This window comes from Clytia hemisphaerica, unplaced genomic scaffold, assembly GCF_902728285.1.
Source record: "Clytia hemisphaerica strain Z4C2 unplaced genomic scaffold, Clytia hemisphaerica genome assembly, whole genome shotgun sequence".
Classification (NCBI taxonomy): Eukaryota; Metazoa; Cnidaria; class Hydrozoa; order Leptothecata; family Clytiidae; genus Clytia; species Clytia hemisphaerica.
This window is the reverse complement of record NW_027103512.1, coordinates 213,616-232,222: the sequence shown is the minus strand read 5'-3', so window position 1 is coordinate 232,222 and position 18,607 is coordinate 213,616. Positions and strand designations below refer to the sequence as shown.

The window sequence follows — 18,607 nt, the reverse complement described above, 5'->3', positions numbered from 1 at the left end:
GAATATAATGCTTGAGTTACAGAATTGAAAAAGCAAACATTTTGACCCAAATTTTTCAGTCCCAGTGGTCTACTTCTTCCCCGTAAATCAGAGAATGGAATCAAATTTACATTATTTTTTGCATTTGACGTTTTAAGTGGTATTCCTTTAAAACCCTTATTTTTATTGGGTGTACCTTTTGGTCTACCTCTACCCATTATTTTGTTAGATAAACAAAACTTCAATCTTTCAATTTCAAAAGTATGTCCAAATGTAGTATTTTCAGATTTCGTATTCTCAGTATTCGTAATGATCGTAATGAGCGTAATGAGCGTAATGACAGCCAAGAGGTGACTCTTTGGCAAATGATTCAAATACCCCTCCACCGCTTTATAGGTGACACCGGGCAATAAATCAATCCTATTTACAACAACAAAAAATATATTTCTTTTTTGTTATTTTTTTCTGTTTTTACTTTTATTTTTTAAGTCTTTTTCTTTTTTTACTTTTTTTTCTGTTTTTTACTTTCTTTTTTTTTTTTTTTCTTTATTTATTTTTTCTTTTGTTTTTTACTTTTTTAATATTTTTTTTTACTTTTTTTTTCTTATATTAAAAATAATCAGTATAACAAGGTTTCTTCTTTCTTCTCTAGCACTTTTCTTCTTTCTTCTTTTCTTCTCTAGCACTTTTCTTCTTTCTTCAAAAGATGTTTTCTGGAATTGTTGTTCGTTGTCGGTGATTTTTGCTTGCTTTTTCGCTTTTTCTGAAACGACTGCTTCTATCAAAGAGTTCTTTGAATCTGGAACTTTTCGTTGATTCGTTGGCAGAAATTCGATATATTAGTATTGTTATTATTAATTTTGTACCTTGGTTTTAATAAGTATATCTAGCTCTGAAACGATAAAAATTAGTAATATTATATAGTACATAGTGCTACAATACACGTTCTTTTTTTATAAGGAACCTTAACTTTGCTCTGAGCCTGGAGTTCCTTATTTTTACAGAGAATTTAAGCCTCAAAGTTCCTTATCGAGTTCCTTATTTACATAGCTGCTAAGTTTGGATAACCATTTCTTACTGTTCCTTAAAACTTGTTTTCTTATTCTCAGCCTGAGCAGTTCCTAAACAATTCCTTATTTTTTGGACCATTTTCAGCCTCGAGTTCCTTTTAAACGTGTTCCTTATATAAAAAAAAAACGTATATAGCAAAATGTTTAAATGATTTCAAGTCCCTTTCATCAAGTTAAAAGAAGAGACACACAACATTATACCGAGTGTATTTCTTAACAAAAATGATAAAAATTTATAAGTTACTCTGAAAATATTTTCTCCAATTCAACTCTCATCTCTTAAATTACTTCTTGTAAATAGCAATGTGTTCATCTGTTACTTCACCTGTTTTTAAAACTAAAAGGAGAATCTGTTCTCCACCAGTTGCTTAATAACAACAAAAATAAATTAGCTTCGTTGAAAATCTTTCTAAATTCTCTACGATGGAGTTTTCTCATTGCTACCGCGAGAAAGATATTTTGCAAACATATCTTTCTCTCACTCCTTTCTTCATTAATCGAAAATCTATTCATTAAATGAGTAAAAGATGTTTACATACGCTCACTTTCTCTGTTAACAACATATAATTTTTACATAAGAAACTCTAGCTTTTTTCGACGTTTTTTATTGGACATAAGTAAATTATGACCTGAAATGTCTTTTTTGGTGATTACAGACAGTATCGTTTCAGTCAGATTTTAACCACCCCTGTCTCACAGCCCCGGTGAAACTTTTTCCCTGATCGCACCGTGACACATTATAATCTTTTTTTTTAATAATAAAAATAATAATTTGGATAATAACATTGATCTATGATCTAAATAGTGATTCTTATAGATAAAGTTTCGTTTTTTCAGCCAAAAAAATTTTTTTATGAAAATCTGCTACGGCCAACTTTTACCTATGATGGTACCCTTTCTTCATGCAAAAAAGGAGAAATATTGAATGATCCAATTTTTCACTAAGTCCAAAAAACCCTATTTTTCAGCCATTTTTTGGCTGAAATTTAGCCAAAAAAATTTTTTTTCGAAAATCGGGCTCCGTCACATTTTGGCAATCACCATTTTGCACCTTTGTACCAAAAATCAAAAGATTCCTATGATTCAATCCTGAGAAAAGTTGGTAACAGACAAACGGACGGACGAACGGACGAACAAACACAGGTTAATTTATAGGACCTCCACCGGGGTAGGTCCAAAAAATAAATAGAAAGTTCTGGTCGTAAAAATCAGTTTTTTTGACAATTGAATCATGCTTGATGGTGAGCATTGTTATCAATAAGGTTTTTGTGTGAATAACATAGAAATATAAGGAAAAAATCCAATGAAAATCTGCAAAAACGGCGATTTCCGGAATTTTCAACCGGAAAAAATTTTTTCTCAAAAATCGAACTCGGCCATGTTTTGAGCATTGCGAATACGCATCTTTCTGCAAAAAATCAGAAAAAAATAAAAATAAAAATTCGATATTTCCGGCATTTTCGGCCGGAAAAAAATGTTTTTCGAAAATCGGGCTCCGTCACATTTTAGGTATTGTCATATTGCGTCAGTGTGCAAAATTTCATAAAAAAATATAAAGTACAGCTCGAGAAATTCAAGAAATACTGTCTTTCCGGCGAAAATAGGTTGTTCCGGCGACTTTTAAAATAGTTCCGGCTTCAAAAATCAATTTTATTGAAAATTGAAACATGCTTGATGGTGGGCATTGCTATTAATAATGTTTTTGAATGAAAAAACAACCAATTATAAGGAAAAAGTCCAATGAAAATCTAGAAAAACGGCGATTTCAGGCATATTTCAGGCATTTTCCGCCGGAAAAAAATTATTCTCAAAAGTCGGACTCCGCCATGTTTTGGGCATTGTTAATACGCATCTTTGGAGCAAAAAATTAGAAAAAACTAATGATAAAATCTCGAGAAAATGCCAAAAAAGCAGTTTTTCCGGCATATTTCCGGCATTTTTGGCCGGAAATGAATTTTTTTCGAAAATCGGGCTTCGTCACAATTTAGGTATTGACATTTTGCATCATTGTGCCAAAAATCAGAAAAAACTAATGAGCCAATCTCGAGAAAAGTTGGTAACGAACGAACGAACGGACGAACGGACGAACAGAGGTTAATTTATAGGACCTCCACCGGGGTAGGTCCAAAAAGAAATGTAACAATTCAATATCAATGACAGTGTGACAAAACTCACCGAACTTTGTTAGAGGAGAAACTATTTTTGTCATTACTCTCGCGTACCTAACAAACGGGGTGGGTGGAAAAATTCTCAAAACTTAATAAGCGGGGGAGGGCGAGGGGCAAATCACTCGAAAAATTGTATACGAGGTTTATGACTTATTCTTGATTTATGATTTGTTTATGATTTATTTTTGATTTACTAAAATTGTGTACGAGATGTATTTTAGTGATTTGCCCCTCGGGGAGGCACAGGAAAAAAATTTTGATTTTCAAGGTTGGAAATTTCAAGATTTATTAGTTGGAAAATAGATAAAATCCAATGGAAAGTCCAACCTGGAAACTTGGGACACTCTCCAAGGATGGAAATTTTGCATTTTCCATGGCTTGGAATTTTCAAAAATCTAGTTTGAAAAAAGCCATAATCCAAAGTAGACAAACTTGGAATTTTTAAAAATCCAGGTTGAATAAAGCCAAAATCCAAGCTAAAAAAGGTTGGAATTTTCAAAAATCCAGGTTGAAAAAAGCCAAAATCCAAAAAGTGATGACAGAGATGTGGAAAAAGAGATCTTAAACAAGGTTTTTGTTTTTTTGAACAGTCGCTCGCTAGCCTAGGCTCGATGGCTCCCGGTCAATCTCTCGTTATTGTTCGCACAGATACGTGGTTGATCTTAGATCACTCACACAGCTCAGCAGGGCACCATTTGAAACTATGACACAAGTACCCTATGTGCTTCACTGTGCGAACCCACTGCGATTGACCGAGGCCGCTCCGAAGGAACGCCTCACCTGACAGAAACTTACAGCTTGACTGCTCACATTATAGCCTAATATCTAGGTTAGATATACATCAAAACAGTTCTGCGCGAAAAATCGCTTGTGGTTTTCTCAAAGGACATGCGCAGAAAGTGGTATAAAAACGTAATTTTACATGGATTTTTAACGTTTTCCAAACTGTTTGGAGAAACAAAAATTTCCAACCAAAAAAGTTTAGTTTTCCAATCGAAAGAGTTTCAATTTCACAAAAATGTAATTTCCACATGGATTTTTAACGTTTTCCAAACTGTTTGGAGAAACAAAAATTTACCACCCAAAAAGTCATGTTTTCCAACCAGCCTTGGAAAATTGTCATTTCTACATTGGGTTTTTTCACTTGATTTTTCAAGGGCATTGGTTTATTCTACAAAACCTATGGGTAATTTACGTTTTCCAAATCAGCTTAAGGTAATCGCTCAAATTTACTACCTTCAATTATAAAACCAAAATTTCCAACCCAAAATTTCCAACCCAAAAATTTTTTCCTGTGAGGGGGTATGAAATAAGATTATCATGAATAGAAAATTTTCAAAACATTAATTAGCGTGGGGATGCTCATTAGGTGCCCGAGACTATAAAAACGAGAAAATCCCCTTACCACATTCGGGAAGATCCATTCCTGTTCGCACTAAATGAACTATTTTGCCGGACGGTGAGATCTTTATGATTCTTCCGTCGTGTAATCCCGTATATATATTTCCTAGAAGAAAGTAAAAATGAAAATAATATAACAAGCAAGTTCAAAAATTGAAAAAGAATGAAATTAAAATATACAATACACTGTATTGCCTCAAGATTGTGTTTAAAGCAATACTTTCCTCCGACTTTTTTCCCTGATAAGATATTAGCCAAAAGTCTCGACACTTACCGTCTTTGTCAACTTGAATAGATTCTGGTCCATTGAGTTCTCCTGGTAAGATTTTGATGACCTGCTGCAATGCATTGTTTGGTTGTAAGATGCCATCGAAGTAGGGCAGGTCTTGACTCCTAGAGAAAAGTGAACAAAAGTGATAGATTAAATAAGAGTCCATCCTTCAATATTTTTTGCCAAAAGAATGTTTGAGAGGCAGAGATAAAAATAAAACAATCAATCCCAGATTGCATAAAGCCCCTCAAAAAACTGGCGTAATGGAGTCAGATCGCGAAATTGAACAAAACGGCTTGATCGTGAAAATCTTTTTCCCAGGCGTTATGGCGAAATAAATCATGACACTTCATGTTTGTATGAATTTTGGGTCTACTGGTTCATTTTTCTACACAGGGGGAGAGGAGGGCACTAACCCCTTATAAAGAGTAAAAGTGAAGTTTTAAGACCCTTAGAGAGACTTTTCCTCTGAAATCTTTGTCGATTACAATCAACATTAATCCAAATTTTTGAAAATCACGGTTTTTAAAAATGGGACCCTTATTGCTCGCACATACCCAACTGTAAACAATCATTTCGCCTAAGTAACTCCCCCCTCCCCCGAGACTGCCCAAAACGTCGTTTCAATGTCCATTTATAAATATGATTTGGCTATTCGGGACGTTAGATGGACGTCATTTTGATATTTTGTAAAGTACTTACTTTATGGGGACAGGTTTAATAGGTGAAGGAGTGACAAATAGATAGAAAACCAACAATCCAACGACCGCACCCACCACTTGAAATACTATCATGTACGCTGACCTATATAAAGGAAAAAAATAAAAAATTCAGTATAATTACGTTAGATTTTGAATGTATCCCCATGAAGCCATTCGTAGAATACTTATTTTATTCGAATCAGTGATATCACTTTACACATCTCCCAAGCTGGATCGATTCGAAAAACATGATTTGAAAGTAATGGCATCAAGCAACCCACTATTTTTACCACCAATGGGGTGGGGGAGGGCATTAAGGTTTTCCTGATCGTCATCAATGGGTGCTGCCCGACATTTGAATATCGGAAATATATGGGACGAAAACTGAAAAAAAGGCGGAGAAATTGGAGAATTTCAGGATACGTGGAACTTTTTCTCCCAAATTCATCTATAGGGGGTGGAGTAAAATTTTGTACTAACTTTATACGACCCTTGAGGGATTTCGAATATTCAAAAACGACCAGTAATATATCCCGAATAGCAGAATGTCTGGAAGACTTGAGAATTCGAGCCATCTGCTGTTATAGCAAGCTCAGCGGTAGGAGGTAATCTACTCAAGCTGAACAAACATAACGTCTTCACTCAGATGGTTTTTATCTCGAACGTTCATGATAGGTATGGTCATTGACATTGGTTGTATTGAATACACGTTTTTTATAAGAACATCCAAAATTTTTGAAACTCTCTCGGATGCTTTTAATCTCAAAATTTATTATCATGTTTTAACCATTTTGTGAGTATCTTTATCAATTTTCCTGAGAATAAGAATCAGGGGTTTTAGAGTCCATAAAGCTTTAAAAAAGCTTAACTTTATTTTTATTATTTTGGCTATTGAAGCCTTCTTTTGAGGTTCTTGGGACCCGGAGGTCCTTCAATCATGAATTGCGGAACTATTGATTAATGCTTAAATAGGTTGGGGGCGTAGGAAACATATTGTGTTTATAATTGGTATCTTCATCATTCTTAAAATGATTGACTATGTATGTGTATGCAGGAGAAACAGGATGTATTAATTTAGGATAAGCATTATTGATAGGCAATTAGCCTGAGGCACTTTGACATTTTTAATTAAGAGCAAATCCTCTTTTAACAAAGATGTAGTAATTAAAAAATGATGTGTGACGTTTCTTTGTGTGGTGTTACGTCAGGAACAGCGTTGTTGACTACTGCCAGCAGCTCGTTGAAGTTTCACGAGGAAGCTTGGATTTTATTTATACTGAGTGTGAGAGTTATATTGAGTTCAGAGACGTATAGGAATGCAGGATGTGGAATATTTACCTTATTGTATTATAGATTCACTGGCCCAAGGCACGCGTGTAAGATTTCGTATTGACGGTAATATTATTCTATACGCGGTTGGATTATGAGAAAATTTCATACGTATGGATGTTGAGTTTATGATATTTGATTGGAAATGTTATTGAGAAATGTTTTATATCACTGTCGAACGTGCTAACCGCACTGGGCTCAACTTCAGTGTTTTTAAATCATTCGTAGGCCCAATTGTAAAATTGTAACCAATTTCAACTAAAAACTCATGACCGCCCCCTTAAAATGGAAATTATAAAATAATGAAAACCACCCACAGGGATTAGCCCTTGAAGTCTCCAGCCTGCCTAAAAGCTTTATCCTCGTTTTGGCGAAAACTCGTGACCACGCCCTTAAAAATGAAAATTTTCAAAAAATGAAAAAGAAAACGCCCAGATATTCACCCAAGGAACAAGTGTACCAAATTTCACCAAATCCAACCATTTTTGATGTCTCCATCATGCCACAAAAATTTAGCCTCGTTTTGGCGAAAACTCGTGACCACGCCCTTAAAAATGAAAATTTTCAAAAAATGAAAAAAAACACCCCCAGATATTCACCCAAGGAACAAGTGTGCCAAATTTCAACCAAATCCGATCATTTTTGAAGTCTCCAGCCTGCCCCAAAGTTTTAGCCTCGTTTTGGCGAAAACTCACGACCACGCCCTTAAAAATAAAAATTTTCAAAAAATGAAAAAAGTGCCCCCAGATATTCACCCAAGAAACAAGTGTCCCAAATTTCAACCAAATCCGATCATTTTTGAAGTCTCCAGCCTGCCCCAAAGTTTTAGCCTCGTTTTGGCGAAAACTCGCGACCACGCCCTTAAAAATGAAAATTTTCAAAAAATGAAAAAAATGCCCCCAGATATCCACCCAAGGAACAAGTGTGCCAAATTTCAACCAAATCCAATCATTTTTAAAGTCTCCAGCCTGCCCCAAAGTTTTCGGACAGACATACATACACACATGCATACATACATACATACATACATTGTCAGATTCTAGCTCAACTGAAGTTGAGAATAGCATTGTATAGGAAGACGGTATTTATTCGAGAGATATTTGTATTACTATTACTATTATTACTACCGACCGACAGATCAACTGACCGACCGATCAACTGACCGACAGATCAACTGACCGACAGATCAACTGACCGACAGATCGACCGCTTGATCGAACGACGAATAGCCGATGATCTTTGACCCACACTACCGACCAATGACGAAACTGTAAAGAACTCATGGGAACACCTACGGGCTCCCTTGAGCAAAGATTAGTACCCGAAAGCTTCCCTGGTCTGTGTTATGAATGAAGAAAATGAGCTATTATAGCTCGAAGAAGAAAACAACCAACAACAATACAACGACAATGGCGAAATGACGGCGATAAACTATGAAAATCAACAAAATGAAACAAAGAAGACAAGAGAATGACAATTGACAATGTTATAAAAGAAACTGTAATGAGACACTTTTGAGTGATCATTTTATCACGTGGTTGCATTAATAAGCCATACAGTAGGAAGACGTTTGCAGTTCAAATACTTGCGCATGTCTGCATCGTACACGTCCCGTATTATTATTATTATAAATTATTTTGAAATTTGGGATTTGATGAGTTTATAAATTTAATAAATTGATGACGAGAGAAATAAATTCCTTAGGCTATGTTGTAAGACCTGTCTGGTAGCAGGCAGACGGTTGTGTAAGAGCTGTTCTGAGAAGCAGGCATCGAAAATTTGATGATAATAAATTATCAATGATATATTGATCAGGAGTATCGTAGAGAGAGAGACGACTCCGGATGGTGTTATGATCGTTACACATTCGCCCCTTTATTTACTTCAGAGCTGGCCTGGAATCTGTTGGCCAACAGTGAAAAGAATACGAAAATATACGAAGAATACGGGGCACGGGATAGTTAGCATCGAAAAGAGGGAGGAGTTAACGTGAACAGGAAAATTTTATGTTCTTTCTCCATTGACGTATTCTTCTTTTATTGGCGTTAGTCAGATTTTTTTTAAACTAAGAGTGAACACGTGAAAGTTTTTCTTTCTAAAAATATCCTTATGCGATACTTATGTTCTTATATAGCTTGTTCTTATAGAGAAAAAAAGTTTAGATTTCCTCCACATGACTTTCTATAGCAAGGCCATGGTTTTATGTTATGTAACCACGGGAGACGTATAGTAAAAGGATTAAAATTAGCTCTAAAAGGGTCTTTTTTTGAAACCTGAAGGTATTGCTAATTTAATGAGTAATGTTTGCATTAAAAAGAGCTTAATCGTCATTATTTTCCCTCGCATTAATTTTTGAAGTCGTTTCTGATCAATAAAGTCTATTGATTATGATAATTATCCATTCAGTAATTAAAATTGCACTCCTTTCCTTTTCTTTCAGCTTCATGAACATTTAGAAGCTCTAGTTTCTATAAGTCTATATTAATGAAATTCAATACTTACTAGTTTTAGGTCCTTTTTATAAAACAAAAGATTTATTGTTTTGAATTTAGAAACTTAAACGAATGGACGTAGAGCTCATAAAATTGCTCAGCGGAGGAATATTTTCTCAGAATATTTTTTTATCTTCTCATCCCTTTGGCTTCAGAATCAAGAGACATATGTAATGTTTTGAAAAACTGTACGCTATGTGCAAGAAAATTGACTATAGTTGACTATTTTTTTAATTTTCTCTGTTTAATAGAAGTTGAAAATTGCATTAGTTGATTATTTATTTGGTTTGGAGTAGTTTTTAACGTTTTATCGTGGATTAGAAAACTTTCAACATTAGATTCCCGCCGTAAAAGGTAATTACATCTAATTTCTCTAATTTCGTACCTAATTCTGTAAATTGAACTAAATATCTGGTCCCCTGAAGGCCCTGAAGCTTAGTGATTTGAATTCTTCTCTTTTATTTGAATATGGCGAAATAATGATACCGCAAAAAGGTGAAATAATGATATCGTAAAAAACGCAAAAACTTATTATGACGTCATAATTGACGACTTAATGAAAACTAAATAAAGTAATTGAATTTATCTCGATTCCCTACTAACTTTGGCCAAAGATGTTTCTCACCAAAGTCGTTCTTTCGATAAGAAAAAGATTCTTTTGAAAGAAGCAGAAATAAACAAAAGAAAACGAGAAATCCTTTTTTGTTGACGTAGTTTAGTTGACTTCAGAATTTCAAAAAAACTTTGTTGAGATACATTAAGTTTTTAGGGAAAACTGCGAAAATTAGCAAAACATCAAATGGTTTGTGAGGAGGGGGAACAGCCGTAGGGTACTAACATAAGTTTACCTTTGTTTTCAAAAAATCTGTCTTAGGTACCACTCCCCCCTCCTTTGTACCTGGAAAAAGGGACCCCCATTCGGAAGCAGGCTACCAAGGAAAATATGGATACATAACCCTGAAAAAATACTTCGTAAAACCAAAAAGTCGAAATATGGAAGAGCCCAAATTTGGAAGGTTTTTTTTCAAGATTTAAAAAGATGAAAATTGATAAATTTCACCCATTTCACCCATAATATACCAAAATTCAGTACCAGGTACTAGCTTGAAATGAGTGATTTACCAACCCCCACCCAAAATGTAGTACCGGGTAATAACCTTTTGAGGCTCGAAATTAAACACCACCACCCGACTATGGGTCAGTCACACCCCAGGTTAGAAACTACATCATAGTACCTTTCATGTTCAGTCATTTGTTTTGATCATTTTCTGTCGACTAATACGACTTAAAAATCATGGTAATTTAAGATATGTCATAACTTACCCGAATGGACCCCCTGCTACTATATGCAGGTTTATAGTATTCTGTGATCCAAACTATCTTAGAAAATTCATTTCGAAAATCCTATCCTAAGTGAGAAAAATACAATGAAATTTTATCCTTTTTTGGGAAAATACATGTACACGCTTTTTTATAAGAATATAACAAAATTCATGATGAACTACTCAAAAAAATACTCAGAATATCACCAGCGTGGAATAAGGGCATTTTAAATTGTGAATTGCCGATTATTCAAGCAAGGCTCAATACTTTTTAATACCTCAGGTATGTAAATATCACATGTCAATTTTATGATTCTAAGGATTTCGTAAGAATTTTTTAGGATAAATTTCCCATGATGAAATGGAAAAATACCATTCTTATAAAAAATAAGTAACTCTAATCCCCATTTAGTAAGTTACTTAAATTTCGAAAATCACTATTAGACTTTTGAAAAGTAAAATTTAATACCCCCCTTCATCAAAACGAGAATTCCCGTTAGCAATTTGTTCGGTTATTTTTCCCTATTTGCTAAAACCTTTGCACTGAGTCCTTGAGACAGGGGTGTTACCATGGCTACAAGTAGTATTCTATAACTATTAATCAACTGATTAACCTCTCATATAGTCCCGCTGCTGAGGTCGATAAATGTTTCATTTCGTGACACACATCTTAGAACTAACTTTTTTTGGTGGAAACTCACGAATTAGTATATGTAGATTCCAAAATCAAAAAGTTTCCACGATATTATCGTGCAAGTAACGAGTAATTGGCGATTTTTTGCGTTTCCAGGCAAAATTGCAAGGCCTGGAAATTCATGATTTTTGGGGGGTCTTCAAATTAAAAAAAGACCTATATCACATGATAGAGCTCTTCAAACTGAGCAAAAAAGTGTTTTACACCAAAAACCTAACTTCTCTAGATCAAAAGTTATGGGCCTATTTGTGGTCAAAAAGGTGTTTAATTTTGCATAAATTAATCTGCAGAATGCAGAAATTCCCCGTTTTCCATCAGTTTTTGACCACAAATAGGCCAATAACTTTTATCTAGAGAAGTTGGGACTTTGGTGTAATACACTTTTTTGCTCAGTTTGAAGAACTCTATCATGTGATATAGGTATTTTTTTAATTTGAAGACCCCCCCCCCCCCCAAAATCGTGAATTTCCAGGCCTTGCAATTTTGCCTGGAAACGCAAAAAATCGCCAATTACTCGTTACTTGCACGATAATATCGTGGAAACTTTTTGATTTTGGAATCTACATATACTAATTCGTGAGTTTCCACCAAAAAAAGTTAGTTCTAAGATGTGTGTCACGAAAATTGATTTCTAGCCACTTATTTCGATCTCAGCAGCGGGACTAATATTCTCCCTGACGAAAAAAGTAATTTGTTAATGACCTGCTATTATGGCAAGAAATGAATTATAATACCTTGATAATACAAACTGCTGATCTATTATCAGAACCTCGGCAGGTACACGTTTTTTTACAAGAACATCCAAAATCTATTAAGCCTTCGGATGTTCTTAACTTTTAGAGTTTTAAGCCAAAAACTGTTCTTAACGTGTTTTTATTTTCGTCTTTTTAGATATTCTTTGTTTATTTTCAAAGTCAACAAATCCTTTAAATGTTCTTAAATTGTTCTAAACATTTTGGCCATCGAAGCCTTATATCGTTTGTTCTTATGAAAAAATCGTGTAACTCAATGAATAGCTTAGTCAATTATTGTTGAAGATGTCTTTTTATGTTTCCAATATAAACCTGAGAAGCAGATATTAGTCATTCTGACTAAAAAGCCCTTTCTGGTCAGGGGGTGGGATAGCCATTAGAGATGAGATCAATAACTTTAAATGGTAAAAAAAAGGATTTTTTACTTAATTCTATTCCAAAATAGCTGCTCTCGCATTTTCCAGGGGGGACTAGGGTCTACCAACCCCGCACCCTGCCTTAGCGGATATAAAAAAAAGAAAAAAATGGGAAATTTTTGTAGATTTTAAGACCCTTGTCGGGATTAATTTGACCGAATTTCCATGTTTTTAGGGGCAAAAAAATTAAAATTTCCTATTTTTCTGACCTTTTTTATGGTTTCCATCCCTTACAGGTACTGCCAGGTTCCAAAAAGAGTTTGAAGTCTTAACTTTGTCCGCCCGCTTAAGATTATCTTTTCAACGAAGTATTACTCGTAGCTATATCTTTTCTCCTTCAAAAGAATGTATGAATCTGTTTTGCATATAACTCTCTTGCAGGGAAATTATGTGAGTCTGCCTGGGTTTTCAAAGTTCATAAAGTCTGTCAACAAGCTTTCACAAACAGATTGTTTCAAACATTCTGTTTCAGACTAATCTATCTGCACCAAACTCAGAAATTTTAGAACTTTGTAATCTGAGGCAATTTATTTTTTCTAAAATTTTTAGCTTAGATTCGCAGGTTACCATTAACGTACTCTCGGGTACCTAATAGCCGTTCCCCCCGCTTATTAATTTTTGGGAAAATGTTTTTGAAAGTTCCGTTTTTTGTCCCAATTATGCTGTATTAGCTTCCTTTTCAAAAATTTTCCACCCAGGACATTTTTATTCCAACCCCTCCCCCCCCCCGTTTATTCCAACCCCCCCCTCCCCTCCGTTTATTCCAACCCCCCCCCCCCGGCTATTAGGTACCCGAGAGTATCTTGTTGCTTTCCCGAATTTTTTTTATTACATTCTATTAAGTTCGGTTGCCAAATTCTATATTAGTGATATTCTTAGAATATTTTTTTGGCATGAATATTCTTGTAGAGAATGATTTATATCCGTGTTTTTAGCCAATCAGATTGTTCGTATCTTTCATGTTGGCGATAAGGTAATGTTAACGATTGCTGGGCACGCAGTTTACTACGTAAGGCAAAAGATCAAAAATAAATTCTCTCTTCATCTTTAGACAGTTTATTCGAATGCTTGTTACAACAGAGGTTTATGGCCCCATCTAATTATAGTTTGCCAGAAACCAAGGATGTGTAAACGCACCCAATGTTTGAATACTAATTTTAGTGATCACTGTAGCCTATTAATTAAAAGAGCTCTAGGGGTCTTATACTGTAAGAACATTTTGAATAAAACAAAAATAAACGGGGCGAAAATCGACTGAAAATCAACTGTCTCAAAACATGGTCATAATTGCAAACCAAAATGTCAAATTTGGTGGGAATTTAGAGGGGAGGGGGGGGGTAGCCACCAACTTTAACTTAATATTTCATTATTCAATGAAAGATTTTAGTTTTTGTGCATTTTCGAATACTAATTTTTCCTCTATTTCAATTTTCAGGGTTAAACCCTTCCAGGCTCAAGGCTCAAGCAAAATCGATCAAGAACAACCGAAGTCGATTCAAAGGTATTCTTAACAATATTCCTATCTTAGAGTTTCTTGTGTATAGACAGTTTTCTGTATCCGTGTCAAGAACATACTGAAAGTTTTACTTTTTTAAAATTCCCGTTTTCCTTATTTACAAATAAAATTACAAAGTTTGGATTTGTCGTTTTTTCATCGTTTTTCATCGTTTTTTTATAATTTTTATTGTTTATGTCTTTATGTTTAATTTTCATTTTCTTGAGTTTTTTGTCATTTCTTCTCCCTCTTCTCTTTGAGGCGGCCGCTCGGGCACGGGACGCCAAACTGAGTTCTAGGCCGACTTTTCAACCTTTCCTTTTCTGCTGTACTTAACTGTATGGTCAGACTTTATGGTATGTTTTAATTTCTTTCTTCTTGTTATTGTTAAGCTGACAGATAACTCTAGAGTGGCAGGAGATGCTTACTCAAGATACCGCACCTGATCTCAGACTTCGGTCTTCACCTTATCACTTACTTTTGTGTCTTGTGCATTCCTTTTGTTTTTTTACTTTATTTATTTCTTCCAAAATGTACCATTATTACAGATTGTCATGGTTAGTCGCTAGTTTGTATCTTCTTCAATGCATATAACTTCATTATACTCCGAAATCGTAGGGCCCTCAAAGTTCTATTTAAAGCTCATTTATGATAGTGACCAATAAAATCTGAAATCTCAAAACTTGGTCATATTGCATACCAAAAGGTCGCAAATTTGGTGGAGATTAAGAAAAGATTAAGAAAAACATACGTCAAAAATGAAGTCAATTAAAGTTTTGACCATTCAAAGTTGTTTTTTGACAAAAAACAGGCGAAAATGCATTATGGCCATGACATCCTGAAAAATATATACTACATTTTGTCAAGAGAAGGAAAGATAATGTTCTTGTCTCTTTAAAAAATTATGAACAATTCTGAAAAAGAAGGCAATAATGACAAAAATTGCTCATTTTTGAAAGCATCTAGCGAAGATCTTTTTTTAAACATCTGTTCCCCAGGCATACAAGTTTTTCCTTTTGTTAGAACCCAGTTTATAAGAACATTTAGGCTGAAATTTGGGGAAAAAATAAGAACATCGTAAGAACATGGTCAGCCTGAGAATCTAAGAAATTAACCAAATGGCTTAAAATTATCTAAATTCATAAGAAATTTTTGTAGTTGTAGTAATTATTTTACTATTATTTTTAATTTTGTATATTTGAGCTAATTGATTCCAAGAACGCTAATAAGAATATTTTAGGCTCAAAATTGCCAACAAATAAGCACATCCAGGTTCACCCAAAATTAAGCTGTTCTAATTAAAAGAAAAAAGTGTAGTCTTACTGGGAAATTCGATTTGTTGGCCAAAGGTTTAAAAAATCTCATTCCTAGAAATGAAGATCTGTTCTCCTCAGAAACCAAAGTTTTAATCTCAAACTGTCTACTCGATAGAATTTGAATATGAAGCTTTTAAGGCATTAGATATATGTTCCCTCTCCTAGAAATCTTCTTTTCCTACGCTTTTGTAATTAATATCAGTTTTCGCTTGTAGAAAATTCAATTTGTTTCTTATGCATTGTCATTTTTTGGAAACAAATCTATTTCCCAATTTATTATGTTATCTCCGAGGAATATTGATTCGCTCCCAAATGATGACGTCATCAGCTGAAGCGGGGAAGCAGATGGTTGTAAGGAAATCCTCTTTCCTAGAAACTCTGATCTGTTTTCCAATTTTTCGAGTAAAAGTTATCTCCTGGAAGAGGGAAACATATATTTTGGGGAAACAGGCTCATCGGCTGCTTCTGAATTTTGGGACCAAAAACGTCAGTAAATATCATATTAGTCTCAAAAGTATTTAGTTTTTCTTCCAAGAAGTTATTATAGGAACAAAAGCTTGAAAGTAAATTTCTTAACATCAGTCTGTAAAATACCAGATTCACGCGTGACTGAGTTAAAATAATGAAAGCTAAGTAGAGTATTAAGGAAAATCTTTCTTAACGATTTGGTGGGCAGAGGTTTTTCTTTTCTTTACATTACAGATGCTGAGTACACAGTCACATACTGACAAAGACCAAGAAAGAGGGTTTCGTTGCCAGGTTCTCCTTGGCAAATTAGACAATCAACTGCGAGAGAGAATATATATAAAATTGAACACACGAGACCCAGCAAAACTATTTCAATTCTTTCAATCACATAAAGCAACAATCGATAAACTGAGGAAAAAAAATGTCATCAAAGATGAGCAGTACAAATTACTCCTTCCAACTTCTGGAATGGTCTATATTGACAAGTTTGACAGTACACTTCTCTTTTTTGTAACTAGAGAGTTCTTCGGAGAAAATAAGAAAGATTTGATAAAAATCAGGAATACGATCCAACATGGTGGCACCAAAGTCAGTCAAACGAAATTCAAGGCCATACTCAGTGAAGCAGAACCACACTTATTACAGCTAGGGCTATCCAAGGCTGAATTTGATGACATATGTAATATACGGATTGTTGATTCTAAAGTTAAGGAACTGATGACCAAGACTTCTTTTAATTATGCCTGTCTACCGCCAGTCGCCAACCACTTCAAAAGAGCAAACCTGGTCAGCAATATTCACCAAGCAGTTTACCGTCAACACCACGATGACACCAAATTCTCCGTTGTCATCAGTGGGATCGGAGGTAGTGGAAAGTCAGAGACTGCTCGCGAGTATTGGCAATCCTATCGTAATGTTTATTATGAGGATATTGTTTGTTGGATTAACTGTCACAACTTGGTCAACATCGAAAAATCATTCACCGAGATCGCCAACCGATGTGGCATTGATCAGATATATAATCAAAATGGTTCAGTCAAATCATTGAAAGAGATTTCGAATCTTGTTTACGATTACTTCTCAGTAAGACAGGATGTGAATAAACCACGCAAAGTTTTATTTGTTCTAGACAATGTCATCAATCAGACTGCTTTGGTCGATTTGATTCCTGACACCAAAAAGGAAGCACCGCATTTTCTCATCACCACACAATGCAGTGAATGGGATCAACGATTCGATGTTATCAAGATAGGACAATTTTCTAACGAAGAGGCTGAACAGTTCTTAGAGACAAATATCCACGATGTAGAAGCACGCAAAGATAAAGAAGTAAACCAAAAACTTCTAAAATCTCTCAGCTATCTACCCCTTGCTCTACAGCAGGCTTTTTCATATATCAATAAGAATGGGCTAACTGTTGAAATGTACCTAACCATATTCGAAAAAAGACAAAAAGAACTTCTTTCAGAGGGAACACAACAAATTGGAATCCCTTCAGTTTATACTACTTTGTCTTTAACCTATAATAGATTATTACAGGAAGGTGGTCAAGAAGTTACTGATCTTCTAAACAAAATCTCCAACTTGGATGGAAAAGACATCAGGAAAGGATTACTAATCAAATTTGTTAATGATGTATTTGATCTAAATAAGATCTTATCTTTATTGGCCAAGTACTCAATCATTGAAACCACCAACACAGGAACAGGCTTTCTAGAAAACCAAATAAACTGTCACGAATTAACTCAAACGTTCATCAAAGCTTACGTTCCAAATGTCAAAGAACCAGTCTATCAGGAGCTAGCAAATACCTTTATTGAAGACATGAGGAATTGCAGAAGTCAGGAACACAAAATCGATGGCAAATACTGGTACCAGCATTTTCATTTCATCTGTGAAAAAGATGCTGAAAATATCTTTCTTATGAAATTCATTGATGTACAGAATGATTTGATTCAACTGTTTAAAACACAAGGAGATACGAGAAGACTTTTTGACTGCTTGAAAAAAATGATGGAAAATCTACATACAGATGGTAACGAGAGAACAGACTTGTATTTGGTAACTAAACATAATTATGCACACACTTTAAATGACCTTTCTCGATATAACGACGCATTACGTATATTTGAAGAAATCGAAACCGTTCAAAAGGACACCCTCTGTGAACGTCACAACGATTACCTCAACACAAAACTCGCCATCGGACAATGTTTAATGAATTTATCTCATTATCATGAAGCATTACGTATCTTTAAAGAAATCGAAATCGTTCAAAAGGAAACCCTTGGTGAACGTCACAACGATTACCTCACCACAAAACATAACATCGGACACTGTTTAATGAAAATAACTCATTACCATGACGCATTACGTATATTCAAAGAAATCGAAACCGTTCGAAAGGAAACCCTCGGTGAACGTCACAACGATTACCTCACCACAAAACATAACATCGGACACTGTTTAACGAATTTAACTCATTACCATGACGCATTACGTATATTCAAAGAAATCGAAACCGTTCGAAAGGAAACCCTCGGTGAACGTCACAACGATTACCTCACCACAAAACAAAACATCGGACACTGTTTAACGAATTTAACTCATTACCATGACGCATTACGTATATTGAAAGAAATCGAAACCGTTCGAAAGGACACCCTCGGTGAACGTCACAACGATTACCTCACCACAAACATAAACATCGGACACTGTTTAAATGAAAATTAA

The 18,607-nt window shown here is 34.8% G+C and overlaps 2 protein-coding genes across 3 annotated transcripts in view; one reads left to right on the top strand and one right to left on the bottom strand.

Annotated features, from left to right (window-relative positions):
• LOC136799211 (adipocyte plasma membrane-associated protein-like) overlaps nt 1-18,607 on the bottom strand; it is a 39,175-nt gene that overhangs the window by 10,585 nt on the left and 9,983 nt on the right. The window contains exons 1-4 of one of the 2 annotated variants that reach the window (XM_067055896.1): nt 17,686-17,714; nt 5,592-5,693; nt 4,893-5,011; nt 4,623-4,724 (exon numbers count right to left, since the gene is read on the bottom strand). In XM_067055896.1, coding sequence (XP_066911997.1) covers nt 4,623-4,724; nt 4,893-5,011; nt 5,592-5,683 — 313 coding nt within the window. In that variant the 5' untranslated portion in view covers nt 5,684-5,693; nt 17,686-17,714. Of the gene's footprint in view, nt 1-4,622; nt 4,725-4,892; nt 5,012-5,591; nt 5,694-17,685; nt 17,715-18,607 lie in introns of those variants that run through there. The other variant, XM_067055895.1, reaches the window with a different exon arrangement.
• On the top strand, nt 9,593-18,607 carry LOC136799179 (uncharacterized). Its single transcript, XM_067055864.1, has 3 exons — nt 9,593-9,765; nt 14,031-14,096; nt 16,109-18,607. Exon 3 carries the CDS (start codon nt 16,109-16,111, stop codon nt 18,605-18,607), a length of 2,499 nt encoding a protein of 832 aa, XP_066911965.1. The 5' UTR covers nt 9,593-9,765; nt 14,031-14,096.

Coding starts and splice junctions, on each gene's coding strand:
- LOC136799179 (XM_067055864.1), top strand. CDS start 16,109: ATGCTGAGTACACAGTCACATACTGACAAAGACCAAGAAAGAGGGTTT.